Raw genomic sequence first — 20371 nt, forward strand, 5'->3', positions numbered from 1 at the left:
TGAACCACTGTCATAGGTGTATAATAAACCCAATATGAAGTGAACGTCACGCTATTGTTCAGTTCATCCTCTGTCAGTTTTGACTGGAGTAGTTTCAAGCCTTATACTAGATCTCCACCTACTGGCTGAAAAGAGAACTACATGATTTTAGCTCAGCTTCATTGTCAGTGTCCCTCATCTTTAAAGCCATCATCTTGATCTGTGATCAGTATGACTCAACCTTTTAAAAATGTTGATTAGTAAATTAGTGTGGCATTTCTTAAAAGATCTGTGTTACACAGGTGACACCTTTCGGAAGAATGATTAAAATCAGAGGAAAAGATGTGGCTCAGCTGATAGAGCAGATAGAGTCTCATGTGCAAAGGCTGCTGTTCCTGCCACACTGGTTTGAGGTTCAGCTACTGATTCTGGTGCTCTTGTGCATGTCTCTCTACCCACAGTTCTAGTTCTTATCAATTAAAGCCATAAAAATAATAGCAGCAGAAACTAAGAGATTCTGAACTAAAATTTTTATTTAAGAAATACTGATGATGGAAATTAGAAGTTTTCCCAAGGACCATCCTGTATGGTGTAAATCTCTCTAAATGACGAAGGTGTTCAGTTTGCCACAGGTTGCAATCCATTGAATAAATGTTGCACAGATAAAGTACATTTAAATGTTTTTGTCTTACTGTAATGTAATACAGTGAATAGAAACTAAACCTTTATCTGTTTAGCTTAAATGGTCCTTTAGTTGTAGTAAAAGGACTTGAGCTTGTGTTGAGCTTTTCTAGTCATCTCACACTTTTACAACGCAGGACACACTCCCCCATTCACACCCATTAACTCCAAATTCACACACCACTGACACAGCAGAGGTGATTTAGGGTCAAGTGTCTTGCCAAAGGACATATCCACATGTGACTTTAGAAGCTGGGGATCAAACCCACGACCTTCTGGTTGTCTTAAAGGTTGTGAGCTGACCTACTCTACTACACCGCTTTCCACATTATTATGCAAATGACATTTTTCTCTTTTTTTCCTAAATATTAATGCAAATGACAGAATATTTTTCAAGTCATCAGCCGTTAGAGCATAATTCAAATGTTTTTGAACAGACTTCATAATGATAACCATTATTTTAAAAAAAAATCTCAAAATGCACTGTTCCACATTATCATACACAACAGAGTTTTAAGAGATTTTATAGGTCATGAAGAACTGAAATGGTCATTCATTGAATTTGCAGCATTAGGACGTCATATTCACTAAAATCAAAAGCTATTTCAATCAAAAACATCTAAACAGACCAAGTTACATGTTAACATAGGACCTCTTCTTTGATATCACCTTCACAATTCTTGCATCCATTAAACTTGTGAGTTTTTGGAGAGTTTCTGCTGAATTTCTTTGCAGGATGTAAGAATATCCTCCCACAGCTGCTGTTTTGATGTGAACTGCCTACCACCCTCATTGATCTTTAGCTTGAGGATGCTCCAAAGGTTCTCAACAGGGTTGAGGTCAGGTGAGGATGGGGGCCACACCATGAGTTTCTCTCCTGTTATGCCCATAGCAGCCAATGACACAGAGGTATTCTTTGTAGCATGAGATGGTGCATCATCATGCATGAAGAAAATTTTGCTACAGAAGGTACTGCTCTTCTTTTTGTACCATGGAAGAAAGTGGTCAGTCAGAAACTCTATATACTTTGCCGGGGTCCTTTTCACACCTTCGGGTACCCTAAGGGGCCTACCGGCTCTATCCTTATGAATCCAGCCCAGAACATGACTCCACCCCCTCCTTGCTGACATCACAGCCTTGTTGGGACATGGTGGCCATCCATCAACCATCCACTACTCCTCCATCTGAACCATCCAGGGTTGCACGGCACTCATCAGTCAACAAGACTGTTCGAAAATGAGTCTTCATGTATTTCTGGGCCCACTTCAACCGTTTCAGCTTGTGAGCATTGGTTAGGGGTGGTTGAATTGTAGGTTTATACATGACTGCAAGCCTCTGGAGGATCCTACACCTTGAGGTTGGTGGGACTCCAGAGGCACCAGCAGCTTCAAATACCTGTTTGCTGCTTTGAAATGGTATTTTAGCAGCTGCTCTCTTAATCCGATGAAATTGTCCACCAGAAACCTTCACTGAATCAGCCACAAATTTCTTCACAGTACGATGATCATGATTAATTTTTCATGAAATATCTAATGTTTCCATTCCTTGTCCAAGGAATTACACTATTTGACACTTTTTGGAAGCAGAGAGATCCTTTTTTTTCCAATATTGCTTGAAACCTGTGGCCTGCTTAATAATGTGGAACAGTGCATTTTGAGGTTTTTTTTTTTTTTTTTTTTTTTTTTTCAAATAATGGTTATCATTATGAAGTTTGTTCAAAAACATTTGAATTATGCTCTAATGGCTGATGACTTGAAAAATATTCTGACTGTCATTTGCATTAATATTTAGGAAAAAAAAGAGAAAAATGTCATTTGCATAATAATGTGGAAAGTGGTGAATTGATTCACAGTCACTCCACTATTTCAGTTTGACAGCTGAATTTTTGAGTGCAGCAGGTTTTGATAACATGCTGCATTTTAAGAGTCACAACAACCCTAGACTAAAGGTTTGTGTTTGTTTCACAGCAGAGAAGTATTTTAAGAGTCACAACAACCCTAGACTAAAGGTTTGTGTTTGTTTCACAGCAGAGAAGTATTTTAAGAGTCACAACAACCCTAGACTAAAGGTTTGTGTTTGTTTCACAGCAGAGAAGTATTTTAATTTTCTGCTTTTTCTCCCTGTCTATAGTGGATGAAGGCCGACGAGACGGGAACCCCAATCCGGATCGAGGATCCCAATCAGTTTGTCCCCCTGAACACAGATCCTAGCGAAGTGCTGCAAAAGAGAAACAAAGTGAGTCTCACAGTACCTTTCAATCAGCATCACTGACTCTTTAAATGTAAAGTAGTCTGCATCATCATGGCCTTGTCTTTTTTATGAAGGACTGATTTTTTAGAGTGGCTTTAACAACGACAGGATGAGACAGTAAAAATATCAGTGATGGATGGTTATGCCAAGCTCACATGTCATACAGTCTGACATTAAGTTTGTTTCTCTGTTTAAAAGAAGAAGTTAAGGTCGCTCTCACACGGAAAAATCATATCTGATGAGATGACATGATTGCAGTTGTTTACAGACAAACCACTTCTGGTATACATCATTGTGTGTTTTGTCCTGTCACAGATCAGAGAGCAGAACCGGTTTGATGTGACAACATCAGGCCCACGCTCTCAGCACCTCGCAGGAATTCCTGTTGACCAACCACGACGGGTGAGAATTTCCCTTTGCTCATGATAGATATTTTGAACAATTTTAAATTCATTTAGTTTCCTGAATTTGTGCTTTACATCACTGCTATAAAGAGAGTATAGGCAGACACAGAGAGATGATTTTTTTGTCTCAGGAGCCTTTACCATTTGTTCAAGATGTGCATCATCTCATTTCTTGGCCATCTGTTGAGACTATGGAATAACATCAGATTAAAAAGTAAAGCAAGTTATAGCTCAGTTGGTAACTGAATCAGGGAGGATTGCCTTTAAATGATGTTGATATTGTTTTGTTTTATATTTAAAACGGCTCCAGTTTATCTATTTAGTAAAGATGTTCTGTGGCACCAGGAACAGTACTATTTAACTGCTAATTCTAAATAAACACTAAAAGAGATTCTTAGTGGAGGTTTCCTTTGTTATGGCAAGTTTAAACATGCATTTTGTAAGAGTAGGGGTTTTACACTGGAGATCTAAATTAGAGAACAATTTCTGAACACTTGATTTATTCCGAAATAATGTAATCTTCATTGCTTAACATTTGATGGATTTTTTTGTCGTGGTAATACCATGCTACTGGAACAGTGTTTTAAAACAGAGAAAGGAACTTCAAAAAATATATATATTTTGTGCAAAACATAATGATCCATATTGAAGAACAGCAATGCCTGTCCACTCTTCTTCCCGTCTCTTCCACAGTTCAAATTTACTTCAGTAGAAGTAAAAGTAGTGGTCCATAAATTTATTCAAGCAGAAGTAAAAAGTAATTACTCAAAGTAATGAGTAGTGATTTAGACATCTGGGAGGGTCAAAAAGTACAAAGGGATGTTTCCTTCATATAGAAAAAAGAGAATATGACTATCAAACTGTCTTGTTCAATCAAAGGTGCATATTTTTGATAATCTGCAGTGCAACCTTGAATTTTTGTTAAAAAAAAAAAAAAAAAGGAAAAAAAGTGTCAGTCCCTTTTCTTTTACCCCTACCCCTTGATTTGAAATGCTTCTCTGCCCCCTGAAACAGAATTACAAAGGGACAGGGTAGTGTTAAAATCTTCCCCTAGAAAATGTGGGTACTCTTTAAGTTCCTGATACCTTATTAGTAGTTGTTGACAGCATTTATGTGAGCAGACACAACAAAAGTACCAGACATTTTTATTATGAATCATGATTTTAAAATGCTTGCTCTAAATCAAAACACTATAAAGCATTAGAACTTCATTAAAATATGATATTAGACTGCTTTTGTAATTTTAACATTTCCCTCTGATTCAAAAAGCCTTCTGGTAGATGGTATCACTCACTTTGGATTCCCCCAATGTAAACTCAAGTAAAAGTACCGATCTTAAAAAAGTACAAATGCACAAAAAAAGCTACTCAGGGTAATGCAATTAGTTACTTTTCCCCCTGCTGAAGAGAAAAACAATGGCTGCATCTTTCAGTGATGTTTTGCAGAAATCTTCAAAACAATATGGTCCAAAAATTTCACTGATTTCTTCCCAAAAAATATTGAATTACTGTCTTTTGAATGATATATAAACTTTCAGCCTTGCTTTTACACTGAATGGATGAATAACATGGATGCTGGTTTATCAGTTTATTATTAGTAAGCAATGATGTATTGTATTGAATTTTGGTCTAAGGTCCAACAAAAGAAGGAGGGGTCTAGGGATGACATTAGTTAAGTTTATTTATTTATTTATTTATTGAGGGACAATGTGCAGTGGCATTCGTACATAGTAAATAGAAAATGAAAAAATGGTTGCACCAGATTTAGCGAGTCACGGATTTCCAGCTATAGTCCAACATAGACTGAAGCAGGACAGACATGAAACTTCATCATAGCAAGGACGAAACACCTGACAAAACACAGTATATTAAATACATTATTGACTGTTATAGAAAACAATAAATAAATCCTACTCAGTGCAAATTCAGGTAAAATATTGCACAAGTATATTTAAACAAATTGATTCCAGACGCCAAGGCCTAACACGATAGATAAATAGAACCATAGTTGAACTCTGTTCTGTGAGTTATAAGAGGTGCAAGAGTGTCATCATTACGTGACCAGGATGCCAAAGCAGCATTATAAAAATACGGCAGCACAGGAAGGCAATAGTTATAGTATGACCAGGATACAACAGTTTGACAAAAAAAACCCTGCAGCATTATGAGCTACCAAGAAACAGTAGCTATATTTAGTCATAAGAAGTGAATTCATGTGCCATGAGGTGCTTGTAGCAGCACAATTCACCCCTTGACCACTAGATGGAGACACTTGAGCACATTTCAAAGGCAAAATGAACCATACATGGGTTAAAAGTCATTTCATGATATCAAGAAAGTGATGAACTCTCACATATAAATACAACATAAATATAAAAGAATAATTTTGACAATCAGAGATTTTGATGCTGATGTTTCTTTGGTTGGTGTTTTATTTTGAAGGATCCGGTGAATATAAACATAGTGGTAAATATCGACATGAGTTTTCTGATTGTCATTTTTTGCAATGGTGTTTTTTATGACACTTTTGTGGATTTATTTGACCCGTTTGCTCGTTGGTACTGTGCATGTGATTTTAATTGTTGTTTTTCAAATGAACCTAGTTTAGAATCAATAAAAAAGGTTTTATTTGCACTTTCTGTTGTCATATGTGTGTGAGCATGATGAGTTTCAGATCATGTGTTACACAGAAATCTAGACAGACTTGTTGTAAAATGTGACTTTTGTGTGCATGTGTGGGACTTGTTTTGTAAGTATGATTGAACTGATATGTTGATTGCATTTGCAGATGTGTCATGCTTTTGGAGTGTTAATTGTTTACAGTCTGTTAACACATTTAGACTGAATGCAGTATTTGTGTGTATATACCTTTCAGGTAGTCAATTACCCTTAGTTTAGGACAGTAGAAAAAAAATGGCACAAAAGCAGTTTAAAAAGCAAAACAGTGGATTTTTTTTATCTGAATTTAAAGAAATAGTGCAATTAATTGGGGTTAACTAAAGAAATTCTGAAATGAATTGCTTTTGACTGCCCTATTCCAAACAAAACTTAGATTTTAGACCAGGTTTTTGTAGGTAGCCTGAGGTCCAAGTGGATTTAAATATGTTTGGGTGGTTTTGCTTGATGATTGAGAGTGTCTGTGTGGAGTTTTCAAACAGGCTGTTCTTCACTTTAAATTTTATTTATTCAAATATGATGTTTGAATACAATTCAAGATCTAAAGTTATTATGTTAAGTCGTCTTCAGTCAAATCAGGACATTTTATATTCTTCAGGCTTGGGCGTACATGTCAGTCATCGCGCTGCTGTAAAAGACTTAACAAAGATGAATTTATCACTAATTTCATTTCACTTTAGTTAGTTTTGTAAGCACACAATAAAGTTTTAGTTATTTTTTGTTAAGTGTTGTTTTTATTTAATTTAAGTTAGCTAAAATTCTTTTAAAGATTTAATTGTAGTTATTTCTGTAGTTGTAGTTTACTATAATAACCTTGAGTTAAGTTCTGTGATATTGTTGATACATGAATTTGTATATGAACAGCCTCAGTACTGAGGTAATGAATGCCTTTGTCACAGACAGAATGGTGTGTTTTTAAAGAGTATGCATATGATTGTTTGTTTTGTTGTTTATGTGTTTATGCACAAAACAGAAAGAAGACTTTTGTTGTTGTATGTGCATGTGTTTTTCCTCTTAAATGCATACAACACTTAGTTTGTAGAGTGCGTGCATGTGGCTCTTGACTGTTTCAGAGTGTGTATTTGCCTGTTTAGTGTGTGCTCCATGCTCACCCCTCTCCCTGTCTCCTCCCAGCCATACGTGCCCACAGAGGAGGAGCAGATGGCTCCCCTGCCTCCCAACCCCTTCAGTGAGCTGTCAAAGAGGGAACTTGAGGAGTACCAAAAGAACGTGGAGAGGAGGCAACTAGGCCTCAGCGGTACGACGCACACAAACACACATTTGAACAAACATGTATGAACTTAAACAGAGCAGTCCTCAGATACTGGCATGTTGAAAGGTGAGGGGGCCCTAAGTCTAAAAGCACCAGAGCTCAGTCACACTGAGAGACATATGGACTGAACACACTGGCACAGACACACAAACACACACAGTGACTTGTACTGTAAGCCAAAGACTCGTCCTGCAGAGCGCACCACAAACAATCCAACCCATCTGTGAATTCAACAACATGCTTTTTAGCAGGCTTGAAACGTTCACTTAATAATCAGCCTGTAAGTCACAGTTTTGTAGCACATTTTAAGACAACAAACAGCAGCAGGTCTTTGCTGTCTTTACATTTTTATTGAAGCTTTTCCAGCTGATGTGTCTTCCAGCTTATTACAGATATATACAGTACAGTGCATTCACAAGGTATTCAGACCCCCTTGACTTTTTTTTAATTGTCTTATGTTGCAGCCTAATGCTACAGTAGAAAACATTCATTTTTACTCTCATTAATCTACACTCAGTATCATGACAAAGTGAAAACAGACTTCTAGTTTTTTTTTTTTTTTTTTTGTGGCTTTATTAAGAATAAAAAACTAAAATGTCACATTGACACAAGTATTCAGACCATTTTTAGCCAGTGTTGGGGGTAATAGGGCAAAAACTCAGTTATACAGTATATCAGTTTTTTTTAAGCGTTTTATTTTTTACCTAAAGCCTGTGTTTGGTCTTATTTTGCAATGCAAGCTTCAGCTACTTGTTCTTTCACCTCAGCAAATCTAAACAGCTGTTTGGGTCTGCGGGCTTGGACAGAGGCTTCAACAACAAACTTAGCTAAAACAACACTAAAATCAGTGATTTTGACTGGAGTGGTGCTGGCGTGCCATAAACTGTGGATACTTTTATGACCTGGAGTACACAGAGGAACATCTTCTACAGAAGTAGACTCAGTGGGAAGAAAGTGGAGACTGGTTAGAAGCAGAGACTCTGAGTTACCTGGTGGTTTAGGTGTATAAACTGTAATCTCATGTCCATGAACACCGAGAGCTACTGCTGTCAGGCCAGGAACTTCACAACACTTCTTCAGTACATTTCTAATTGAAGATAGCAGGTGACAGATACCTGCAGCCGGCATCACTCCCCATTCAGAGTTCCCTGCCTTACTGACCACCAGTGTTTTATGGACCTTCTCCAACTTTCTGAAGATAAACAGTCGGCATGATATTTTATTTAATGAAAATACTGTGTCTGCTGTTGAAATGGAAAACTTTGCTGAAATAACTAGTTTTAGTCAAGAAGTTCAAAGTTCGCATTGCAAAATAGTGCCAAACACAGAGGCTTTCTGGATGAAGAATAAAACACTTAAAATTTTTCAATGTTACATACAACTGAGCCACCATTGGTTTTAAACTCTCCAAATTATGCAGAGAAACTGTACCCATCTAGCTTCCTCAAGCACATCTTGTACAAAGAGGCACACTGAAAATTCTGGAGGCTAATGCCACTGCTATTGCTGAATACCAATATATGCAACTTCCTGCTGCGCAAACAAACTCCTGTGCACTTTTTAACACAAGGGCTTCTCCCCATGGTCTCCACTGCTGCCTTTATTTACACATGTACTGGTTAGTCAATGCTAATCATATTAGCCTTCTGTCCTGCTGCCTTTCAGTGTGGCAGTGGAAAAAATCAATAGAGAACAGATAGTGTAGGGGGTCGACCACTAGTCTTCATCCTGCCATATTGGACCAGATCAGTGTATGTGTGTTTGAAGTTTATTAGATCATCCAAACGCTCTTACGTGTATATAAAACAGGCTGAGAGTTTCGGTGGGTATCTATTTGTGTGCACATACATGACTAAGATGGCAGAATTAACAGACAGCAGGTCATCACACCCGCCACATGAGCACAGCCCGTTGCTATGACACCACTGCCCCCACAGCCCTGTGAATCCCCGGTGACCAATCTGGATGCAAGCTGGAGACCGTATGTAACGGCCTGATGTATGCCTGGGTACACTCACACACACACACACACACACCCACCCCCACACACACACACACACACCCTCCTGAAGGCTTAGCCAGAGATAAGTGATGTCCAGTCCATTATTTTCAACATTTAAAAGAGTCACTTAATAAATGTTTGCACTTCGAATGGCTTATGGTAAGTAATTTCCAACATGGCCAGATTCAAGCAGCCCAGTGTGTATCTTATAATGTTCTTAGTTCAAATCTCAACTTCTTGCATGAAACAAACAGAAGAGCATGTTCATTGTACAGTCTGTATCACTTTGTTAATGCTTCAGCCGTGCATGAATGACTTCTTAGCAACTGTGACGCTTCAGCCATTGAATGCGTAACCCTGAATGTGCTAACCAATGTGTTAAAGTGTTATGAGGAGGTCAGTGGTTCAAAATACTCACTGTTGAAGCTTTGGGCGCTGAGCAGCACTGGAACATCGCACAAAAAAAGTTGTTTTAAAAGCTGTTGAAGACATATTTTTAATCCTGAAAGTGGCGGAATAAGAGTGTAAGAAACTGATCAACAGAAGTCCTCGACGCACTGATCAAAGGATCAGATCCCAATTCTGGTGCATGTTTGGTACATGTCTTCCCCCTCTCTCTCTCCCCACATTTTCTCTCTTCAGCTATCCTGCCCCAATAAAGGTAAAAAAAAAAAAAAAGCCAAAAGAATCATCTTTGAAAAAGAAAGAATTTGTTATTAAAGTTTTTTTTACAGAGAAATAATTTGGGTTCTTTAAGTTGAGTGTAGACATGATGAGCATTAAGGTCTAGATGTTTACATAAGGGTGGCATTAGTAACTGCAGCATTTGTTGTAAGCTTTTTGCAAAATTGTATTATTTATTTTTGGTCTTCATCTTGATCTTGATCTTCATCTTGAATTAATAGGATAAAAATTAAATACATTTTTGTGTGTCTGATAGAAAAGTCAAGATATGATGAGAAAAATAGTCTTTTTTGGAAAAAAAAAAAATTAAATTAAAATTTTGTTCTTTCTTACAACGGCCAGTTAAGACCTCAACCTACACAAATATCCACTTCAAAGCAGTGTAGAAAAACAAAAGTATACGGTCAAATCCGTACAAATCTCAAGAGCAAGGGATATTTATCTTGCATATTCTAGAAAGAGGATGAATAATAATGCAAAAAAAAGAGGTTGACAATTAAATTTGACATTTAAAGCCTACTGTATAAGTGCAGGAAACAAACTGGTTGATGTGACTTGCAATGGATCATTTCTAATGTCAAAATTTCCCTTTTTTAAGGTTTTCTGGGGGTGTCAGTTTTCCAAGTCTTAAAAGAACCAAAAGTTGTCACAAAAGCCACAAGTGGCTCAGGAGCCTTGCGTTGTATCACTGCTTAAACACAACTTTTATGAAGTCTGATCAAGCTCAATCTAACCATCAGCCACCTCAGACTTACGGGTACCAATTTAATGATGAAAAATCAGTGCATGTTGGATTCATTTAAGTATTTAGGAGGGACATACTGTAACAGAAAAGATATGTTAAACATAAAGAAACAAAAATAGACATAGAACCTGATTTATATCAAATATGCACTCTTTAATCACTGCTTATTTATTGCATAATTTTTGTTGCAATACTTAAAATATCACCACACATAGCAGCTCTTTCTTACGTCATGCGGGCCTAGTTAAAACACTGCCCTGTTATGATTTTACCTCTACATGAGGTAAAAATTGAATCAGCTTTATGAAGGTAAAATTTATCCAATTTAATATTGTAAAATGGTGTTTCTCTACTGGTGGGTCCTGACCCCAGTCAGTCGCCAGTGCATGCCAGAAAATCAAATGTGGCGTAAATTCTGTGGACAGGCATCCATGCATGTTTTTTTTTAAGGTTTTCTGGTAATGATGTGTACATTTTGGGGTTTTTTCTCAAGTTTTCAACTTTTAAATTCTTCTCCACACATAAAAAAACAATTTTTCCCAAGATATTAAGAAATTACAAAAAAATTACCAGATTCCCGTGCTGTCTCAGAAAAACTAAGCGAATCAAAGTGCATGCATGCATATCTTTCTGTAATGATGCACTTTTTAAAGTCTCTGTTCGGTCATGTTTTGTTCCATTACTCGTGAATTAAAGAAAATCAGTTTTTTGGCCAAAACTTGTTTTAAAATAACTTTTTGCACAATATTTCCTCATAAATAACCATTGATTTATCTTCTGCTTCTCTGTAAAAGTTAAGGTTTTGTACACAAGGATTCATAAGTTAAACTCATGATTGAACTTAAAAGTTAAGGCATCAGTCCCGTTAACCCTTTACATGATCATCACCGGATAAAAAGACCTAAAAAGGTTCCAGTGTTGGCTCAGCCTCCAGGACCAGCAGATCACACAACCCAACTATCAACAGACAAGGATTTAGTAAATTTTGTGGAAAGGCAGCTGTGCATGGCCTGATTCTAACATGTGTGTTACCACTAATCTCTCCCCCTTCCTACTCCCTCCCTCACCCCCCTCTGACCCTTCATCCCCAAATCCTCCCCGCCATCCGCCCCACCCTCCTCTCATCCCACTCACCCCTGCTGTCGTCCCACTGCCTCAATCCTCCGCACCACCCTGCAATCCTCTCATCCTCTCCGTCCATCGACCCTCCCTCCTCATCCTCCTCACCCTCCCTGCAGATGGAGAGCACGAGCTAACCTCAGACGACGGCTCCACTCTCTCTCAGTGTGTGTCTCTCACCCAGTCCCCACAAAGCACTCCAGCTAAAGAAGGTATCACTCACCCAAAGAGACAGAGACTGTTTGATAACCATCCTTTCTGCCTCGCTGTGTGTCTGCAGGATCAGATGTGTGCATGAGAGAGCAAATTAAAATGAAATCAACTGAGAGCTGAGCGTGCAGCACCTAAACTACTGATGTGTGCTATAACTTTTTACTGCACTAATGATTTCTCCTGTTAAATCAATAAGGCTGCTTTTTGCTGTTGGTTATGAAAACTGGTTCACTCAGAGGTGATGAAGCAAGTCTTTCAAGCAAAGTCATTTTGAATTACTGCAGACAGTTATGTAAAGTCTGATTTTATGAATGTTTCAAAAAATGTGGCATCACCTCTTTAACAGCACTCTGTTGACAGAGAGCAGTTTCTGTCATTTTCAGTGTGAAATATTTAAGCATCCTTACTAGTTGTGGGATTTTAAGCATCTAGCCATCTAGTCTTATTTTTCATATTTTACAAATCATAATGTGCCATATATTTTCAATGGCTGACAAGGCAGGTCTTCAGGAAAGCTAGTGAAGTGGTTGGGCTTTTCTACTGTGGAGTTATGTTGTTGGAATACAGGCAGAATGTAGCTTGGCATTGTCTTGCTAAAATACAGAAGTTCTTACCTAAGTAAAACATCTATCTGGCAGCTTAACCTCCAAGTATTATGTTGCATAAATGAAGCCTTCATAAATGTTTTTGTTTCCTGGACCATATCTCCTATTGCTCCCTTATACCATCATGGATGCTAACTTTAGAACTCACAATCCACAATCAAATCGTATATCCTGAGGGATGCAGGATATTGGATTTTTGCCGATATCCAGTATGCCAATATTTATGATTTTATTTTGGCCAAAACAGACATGGATACTGATATGGATACTGGTATATAAATGTAGTTTAGGCCCTTGATTCCTAACTGGTGTGCCAGGACCCAAAGTGGGCCACCAAGCCAGTGTCAGTGTCAGTGGGTTGTCAATATGTGCTGTAAAAGAAATATGGCAAAAACTCTTCAATTTGCTTTGATTTTTAATGATATGTCTCTGTCTCTTTGTTTTGTCCCGTCTTTTGTTCCATCTCAAGTCCAAACTGCCCTTTTTTCATTAGAAACATTTGGTTATGATTGAAAAAAAAAAAAAAAAAAAGAAAGAAAGAAACTTAGGTTGTGGTCCTGACTCCAGACCAGTTGAGAACTACTGATTTTAGACCTCAAACACACTTTAAAATTTAAGAAATGAAGAACAATAGAGGCCTCTAATAACAGACGATATAGGCCGATAGTAACACACAATAGAGGTTGCTGATAATGGACAGTCTGGCCAATGTTAACAGACAGTATAGGCTGCTAATAATAGTAGATATGGGCAAATATTAACAGCTAATATAGGCCGATACTAATAGACAATATAGGTCGATATTGACAGACGCTTTAGGCCAGTGGTTCTCAACTGGTGGGTCTGAGCCCAAAAGTGGGTTGCAGAGCAGTTCTCTCGATGCCTTTTATTTTACCGTTTTACTGTGAAATTAGGTACATTTCAATGTTTGATCAATATTTAAACTATTTGTTCTCCTCTTCTTGCAATAAATGGCTACTTTTCCTGTGATAAGGAAGTTATTTCAAAAGTTCTTAGGAAAATTGTCAAAAAGTGACATGTAATGATGGGGAAAGCAGGGATGAAATTTGTCAGTTTTTGTCCCTTTTCTTGTTTATATCAGGTGTTTTGGTCCAATCATGCTCCAAACTGCAACATTATCAATTAACTGAACATGCGTTGTTGAAAATTTTGGGGGAACTTGGGTCGAAATCAGTCGTCAGACGGACTGATGGGTCCTGAAAGTGGACCAGTTGAGAACCACTGCTTTAGGCCAATAACATCAGAGGATATATGTGGATGCTGACAGACTATATAGGCTGCTTATAAAAGACAACATATAGGCCATATTAACAGGCAATGTAGGCTGATTTTAACACAGTATAAGCCATTGATAATAGACATAAAGGCTGCTAATATTAGATGATATAGGCTGACTATTACAAATTATTAAGGCTAATAATAACAGAAGATATAGGCTGATATAAATAGACAATTTAACCCAATAATATCAAAAAATATAGGTCAATATTAACATAGGATATAGGCCCAAAATAACAAATGATATGAGCCAAAATCTACTGCTGATGTACGCCCATATTACCAAGCAGTAGAGGCTGTTTTTTATCAGACAATGTAGGCCGTAATAACAGACAATAAAGATTGTTATTAAAGGAGATATAGGCTGATATAAACAGACGATATACTGTAGATCTATAATAACAGACAAAAAAGGTTGATATTAAAAGATTTCTTCATTAACAGGTGATATAGACTGATAATATCAGCAGAAATGTTCATATCTTCTGATTCCAATAAGAAACTTTTTCAGCGAATAGCTGCTGATACTGATATTTTCAATAATATCATGCATCCTTAATTATTATCAAACAGTCATATTTTTTGGCTTGAAAGACCCAGGAGGGTGTTCCACTTCACCTCAGTCCATCTTAAATGAGCTCAGACTAAGACAAGGTGCAATGTTTCTTAGGGATGCATGATATTTATTATCGGTATTGGCAGATATTAAAATTTCTGCCAATATTTACATCCGATATTTTGGCTGTGAATTTCAGCATATATTGACTGTAAAATTTGGCCATATATACTAATAAATAAGTGTAGTTTTAGGCTGAATGAACAGACCTATGCAGGTTGAGCTCTTTTTCTTTATTCATCCTCTTTCTTGAAACTTTAAAGCACGTTTTCAGAAAAAAATGTTTCTTCTTTTCTCATCCTCAAACCTAAAACATTATGTTCAAAGGACTGAATTTTTAGTTATGTAAAACATATTGATATTGATATTGACTAAAATGAATCTGTTAATATCGGCATATCAGATATCAGCAACATCCAATATCAAGCATCCCTAATGTTTGTGGAGTGGAGTTTCAGCTTGCATTTGAATTTGGGTTGGAAGTATACTGAGAAAGTCATAAGCACTTCCTTTTATCACTGAAAATTGACACCTTTTAAATATTGGTTTGACTGCTTTGTAAATTCTCCTTGTTGGTGCGTTCAGGGAAACCAAGGATTTCAGAGCTGGCTCAAAGAACTAAAAACAAAGATGTTTTGATTGTAGTGGAATATTTGGACACTAAGTAGAATTGTTTTCTTTTCCTTGAGGAGCATCACACAAAAAGCTTGAAACCATTTGTGATGTAAGTAGGAAGCTAGAGCCGTTAGCTTAGCTTAGCATTGCAACCAGAGCCAAAATTTAAAAATGGTTTGTATAAAAATAGAAGCTGAAATATTAAATATAATTGTTTAAGCCATAAACAGACAATGGGAACAGAAAACCAGCTAAGTCTCAGTTTTGAATGTTGGTGTATTCTGACTAGAGTTGCGTGAAACATGTCTTTACTAAGTGTGTGGTCGTGTCTGTGATGTAAACCATCTCACCCCTGCTGGGTTCATCATGTAATCATGCTTTAATAGCACTCCTTTTCTGTCATATGCTTTCAGGTTTTGCACTCTGTGTACCTCTCAGAGAGACAAAGATCACAGCAGCCTTCCTACTAGTTGTAAATAATGACACTAAGGGATTGACTTCCTGTCAGCTTCCCTCCAGCACAAACACGCAAAACCACACAATGAGTAACAATTAAGTCACAACAGCACACTGGCTCTGGGGACCCATCTTTTCTGACACCACCTCTATGAGGTCACTCTGTTGTCATGTTGAAACCAGGTCAAGCTGCTATATAATATCCTCCTGTGTGTTGTTTGGGTGCTAATATGAAAATAAATGGAGAAGTCTACGCTGTCATCAGGTTTTAGTAAGTCAACACTGCTGGCCTGCATTCTCTAACCTTTATTTAGAGCCCGGAGAAAGGGATGTGACACCAGCAGCAGACCTGTTATGTGACAGTCATTAAGGGAGTGGGTGAACTCGACTGTTCAGAGCTTCAGTTTTTCTAAGGGAAAAGGAGGACAGAGTCTCTGGGATATCAGGTCACTACAGTTTTACGCAGAGGTGTTATGAAATATGTAGAGCACGGGGACAGCCTGTCTCTTTGTGGGAAGTTCAACGCACAGTTAAAGAGGTATTAGTGTGTTCGGTACCACAGGGACCGGAAAGCCTCACATTTACGACATGAGGAGTGGGTGGACAGGAGCATCAGTGTCTGAAAGAAAGGAAGAAAAGATAAAAATAGTCAGATTTTAAACACCACTTCCATTTCCGGTTCCGGCCAAAAAAGAAAAATTTTGATGATGTCATAACAAAGCAATTCAAAAATAACTGATATTTTACTTAACTATTATATAAAGATGCATCACAACATCTGATTGACTCTTTAAAGGTGCAGTGCTGCTTGCTGCTTGATTTTAGAAATGATAACATCCATGCATTTTCATGTCAGCGTAGACCTGCAGATTAGGAGCAGGCCTGTAACTGACAGTACAGTTTGATTCAATCCCATACAATGAGATGTAAAACATACGCATTAAATTTAATTAACTTCTTTTTCTTATGCATATCCAATAAAAACACTACAGCAATGATTCTGTAAGGTAATGCAGTATATCAGACATAGTTTTACCATTTAAAATTTGATTTTTTTTTTTTTTCATTTCTTTAAACTGCTGTCCACCTTGATCTTCTCTGGCAAATTTTATCTGTTCACATTGTCCTCTTTCATTTCATGAATGCTACCAGGAATAGTCATGAAGTGCTGCCGCAGTGAGTCAAATTGAAAACCTATGTAGAGTATTGTATTTTTTAAATAAAATGTGGACATTTCAGGGCTTTCCAAAGGACATACGTGATAGTCAGCCTGCTGGAAAAGTAGTCAGCTAGGGTTGTCCAAAAGCATACCACAGGAAGAAGCCATGACATTCCTCCCCCAGGGGATTTTGAGTATCTAACACTGAAATCCCTGCAATTTTTTAAATATTACAAACAACCGTTCATGTTTGGAATTAGTGGTGAAACAGTTACCGGCTATCTATTCTGATATTTAGAAAACCCCTTTCCACTTGTGTTTTTCACTGTTTTCTACATAATTTACTTCACAACTTTATTCCACTGTAAGTTAGTTTGAAACATCATCCCCATGGTTATGTCTTCATTGTGAGTGCATCTTACAGGTTTAATCTTCATTTGTGTCTCATTACATGCCCTCATCAAACCTTTGTCTCTCCCTCCCTCAGAGAACCACACAGGGCTGATGAACGGCAAAGATAACCACGGCGATGTAGATGAGGAGCTGTCCAAGCGCATCAGCCAGCTGACCACCAGCGTGGAGAGCGTGGAGATCACAGTGCGCCCGGGCGAGAAGATTGAGGAGGCGCTGTCCCCAGAGAGCTCGCCCTCCAAGTCGCCCAACACCAAGAAGAAGAAGAAGTTCCGCACCCCGTCCTTCCTGAAGAAGAACAAAAAGAAAGAGAAGACGGAGGCCTGAGAGCAGAGCGGCGTGCTTAAGGAGTGTCTATGCAGGAGAAGAAGAAGAACGAGGTGGAGGAGGCAGGGCAGCAGCCACCTTATCTGTTTCATGTCTGTGTTTTTATTTTGTCCTTGTTTTCAATGTCATTTTATGTTTGTTTTTGTAATTTTATTTGATTTTTTTTAACAAAAAGGTTTTATGTGCAGAAGGCAGTCGCACGTATGACATAAAATATTGGTTTGTAACAACATAAGAAAAGATGCTTCTTCTGAAAAAAGGAGGTGATTGTTGGTCCTTATATTAAAGTAGCAGCAGAAGTAAGGGGACTCAGGTGGATGTTTAACACACCTGATCACTGTCTCTATGCATCTCTCTAACTTGGCTCCTTGGAGGCTGTGAAATGTCATTCGAGGCCACTTAGATCCTGAATAACTGGCTCCTCCTGCATTGTTTCCCTGGCTGAAAACAGAACTTGAAACCACCTTGAGTATTTCTTGATTCAAAATCCAATTTTTATGAAATAATTGGATGGCGACCTGAGTGCTGTAAACTGCACACAATGAAGCTCAGTCTTCTTCGTGGCCCTTTAAGGAGTTTGTTTTTGAATTCTGGTCACCTAAATCTCTGTAGGGAGCTGAGAGGCCACATGAAATCTGAAGTCACTGGAAAACTGGCCTGAGACAAACAGCCACGGGGTTCGCATAGAGTTATTAACCGTGAGAGAAGCTTCTCTCTCACGCTCTGATACAAACCTCGTCTGAGTGTGGCTGAGTTACTAGACTGGACGAGACCGTAAAGACGAAGCTTGGTAGTCTCTTCTTAATAAGTTGTTATCTCACTCTGAATATTTATGTAGCATTTTCCTCTTCATCTCAAAGCTTTTCATTGCCAGACTTTAATGGAAGAAAAGACGAAACAATCTCATTTAGTGAAGCGTCACTGTTTGTGTCTACTTTTTCATCTCATGAATTTGATCCTTTTTTTATAGAACACAAATTTGGTAATGGTCGACTCTGTTTTGTACTCATTTCTAAGCTTTTTTCAGAGAATACAGATGTTACGCATGTTTTCTCTCTTGCAAGAACTGAATTTCTACAGCTGACGATGTTCTGTAGTGATGCCTGATTGCTCAAATGATATTCTAATCTCCAGAGTACACATATTTACTATATAACACAGATATATGAGAAACTGGATATGTTGGCTATAGATTTTTAACTATATATTTTTTATTTTATTGTGCTGCACTTTTTTCTCGTGGTTATATAACACATTTTTAGTCGCAGGTGGTTTCACCGGTGAAGGAGATTGTGAAGTATTTCGGTAAAAGTTGTGCATGTAGCGAGCAAAAGGCATGGTGTGGGAGGAAAGGTCAGGACCCAGAAAGTGAGTCGAACGAAGAAAGAAAGAAAGGAAGAATCGTCTTTCATTGGTGTCAAACGTGATTAATGATATCTGCTTCTCATCTTGACAAAAACAAAAACAGGAAGTAGTGCTGACTTGTATGTCAGACTATCCGCTGAAATTGGAAGAATTGGTCGTGGAGTTTGGAGCGGTAACATCTTTCGTTTGGTGTGTTTGTGTGTGTTTTTAAAGCCATATTGTAATTTTTTTTCTCCATTGTTTTTAATGATCAGACAAGGGTTTGCGATTCTCATCTGCCTGCTGGGTATCAACGACCCGAACAAGACCTCTAATAAACACCCCAGTGACTGCATTGACACCCCTCAGGCTCCCAAAAACTCATCTTTCAGTAGCTGCATTCACAGCAGCTACATTTCCTCGCTTAATTTTCCTTTATTTCCTCCTTAAACTGGAATATGAAACAGAGGTTTTTTTTATTGTATCTCTTGGTCGTCATTTCAGCTTCTAAAGCCTCCCCTTGTGTCATTTCTCCAGGAAACACGGCGCTGTTGTAGCTGTCAGATGACCCTCAGCTGAACTCTGTAAAGCTAAAGTGTGATGGGTTGCCACAGATCCCCCCCCTGCAGTTTAAACAGATGTACCAATATCCCAGCGAGCAATGTGAAGTATTGGATTTAGGGGGTGGTTAGGGGGGGTTTGGGCCACATCTTTAGCTGTGTTAAACGATAGCTTTTTAGCTCTGGGCGAAGCGCTGAGGTCACACGACAGAGACATGGAGAAGGGAGGTGTGAGTTTGGAAATGGAAGTGCACATGTGAGTGTAGAGAGGGTCGGGGGTAAAGACAACCTGACACTAACACACCATGTTTTTATCACTCAGATATTTCTTTTCATACCATCTCTTCAACTGGAAATGTCTCTTTTTTTTTCCATCCTCCATTCGTATCGCAGTATGCTTTTTTTTTTTTAGTTTGCAGAGAGCACTAGGCTTTTTTATTTACCATTTAAAAAGCATTTAAAGCTCCCAGATGAACTGAATGTGCATTGCATCCTCTTCTGTTTTCCTCCTCTTCTGTTTTCCGACTGTTTGCACCTTGCTTTTACTAATGCCTCTCTATTCATCTTTTTTCTGTTTTTAATGAAAAAAAAAAAAGAATGAGTTTTGCTTTGGCATGCCAGAATGAGCCAAGCTACTTTGTGACCTGTGAAAATCCTATATAAATGGTTATCTAATGGAGTTGCTTTTAGATGTATTGCTAATCAGTGTAAATTCACAAATAAAAACTGTATTTTAAGAAACAGAAGGTCATCTTTCATGTCTGTGCATCACAATTTATGCCATTCCCATTCTCATTACACGCTCATGTTATTTTGCCATTATCATAATGTAATAGTGAAACAATGAAGTGTACACAGAAGATTAATAATAATAGTTTAGCAGTCTTTTAATACAACTTAAAATACATGGACCTGTGCTTAAGTACTTCAAACAGTAACTGGTGCCTTCTTATC

General features: G+C 37.9%; 1 protein-coding gene across 3 annotated transcripts in view; it reads left to right on the forward strand.

The window, feature by feature from the left end:
• add3a (adducin 3 (gamma) a) overlaps positions 1-20155 on the forward strand; it is a 162180-nt gene extending 142025 nt beyond the window's left edge. For 2 of the 3 annotated variants that reach the window (XM_041785435.1, XM_041785436.1), the window contains 5 exons: positions 2791-2895; positions 3226-3312; positions 7124-7247; positions 11932-12024; positions 17263-20155. In XM_041785435.1, coding sequence (XP_041641369.1) covers positions 2791-2895; positions 3226-3312; positions 7124-7247; positions 11932-12024; positions 17263-17513 — 660 coding nt within the window. In that variant the 3' untranslated portion in view covers positions 17514-20155. The remainder of the gene's footprint in view (positions 1-2790; positions 2896-3225; positions 3313-7123; positions 7248-11931; positions 12025-17262) is intronic. The other variant, XM_041785438.1, reaches the window with a different exon arrangement.
• Positions 20156-20371: the final 216 nt, after the last annotated feature.

The sequence above is a fragment of the Cheilinus undulatus genome, linkage group 4 (genome assembly GCF_018320785.1).
Source record: "Cheilinus undulatus linkage group 4, ASM1832078v1, whole genome shotgun sequence".
Classification (NCBI taxonomy): Eukaryota; Metazoa; Chordata; class Actinopteri; order Labriformes; family Labridae; genus Cheilinus; species Cheilinus undulatus.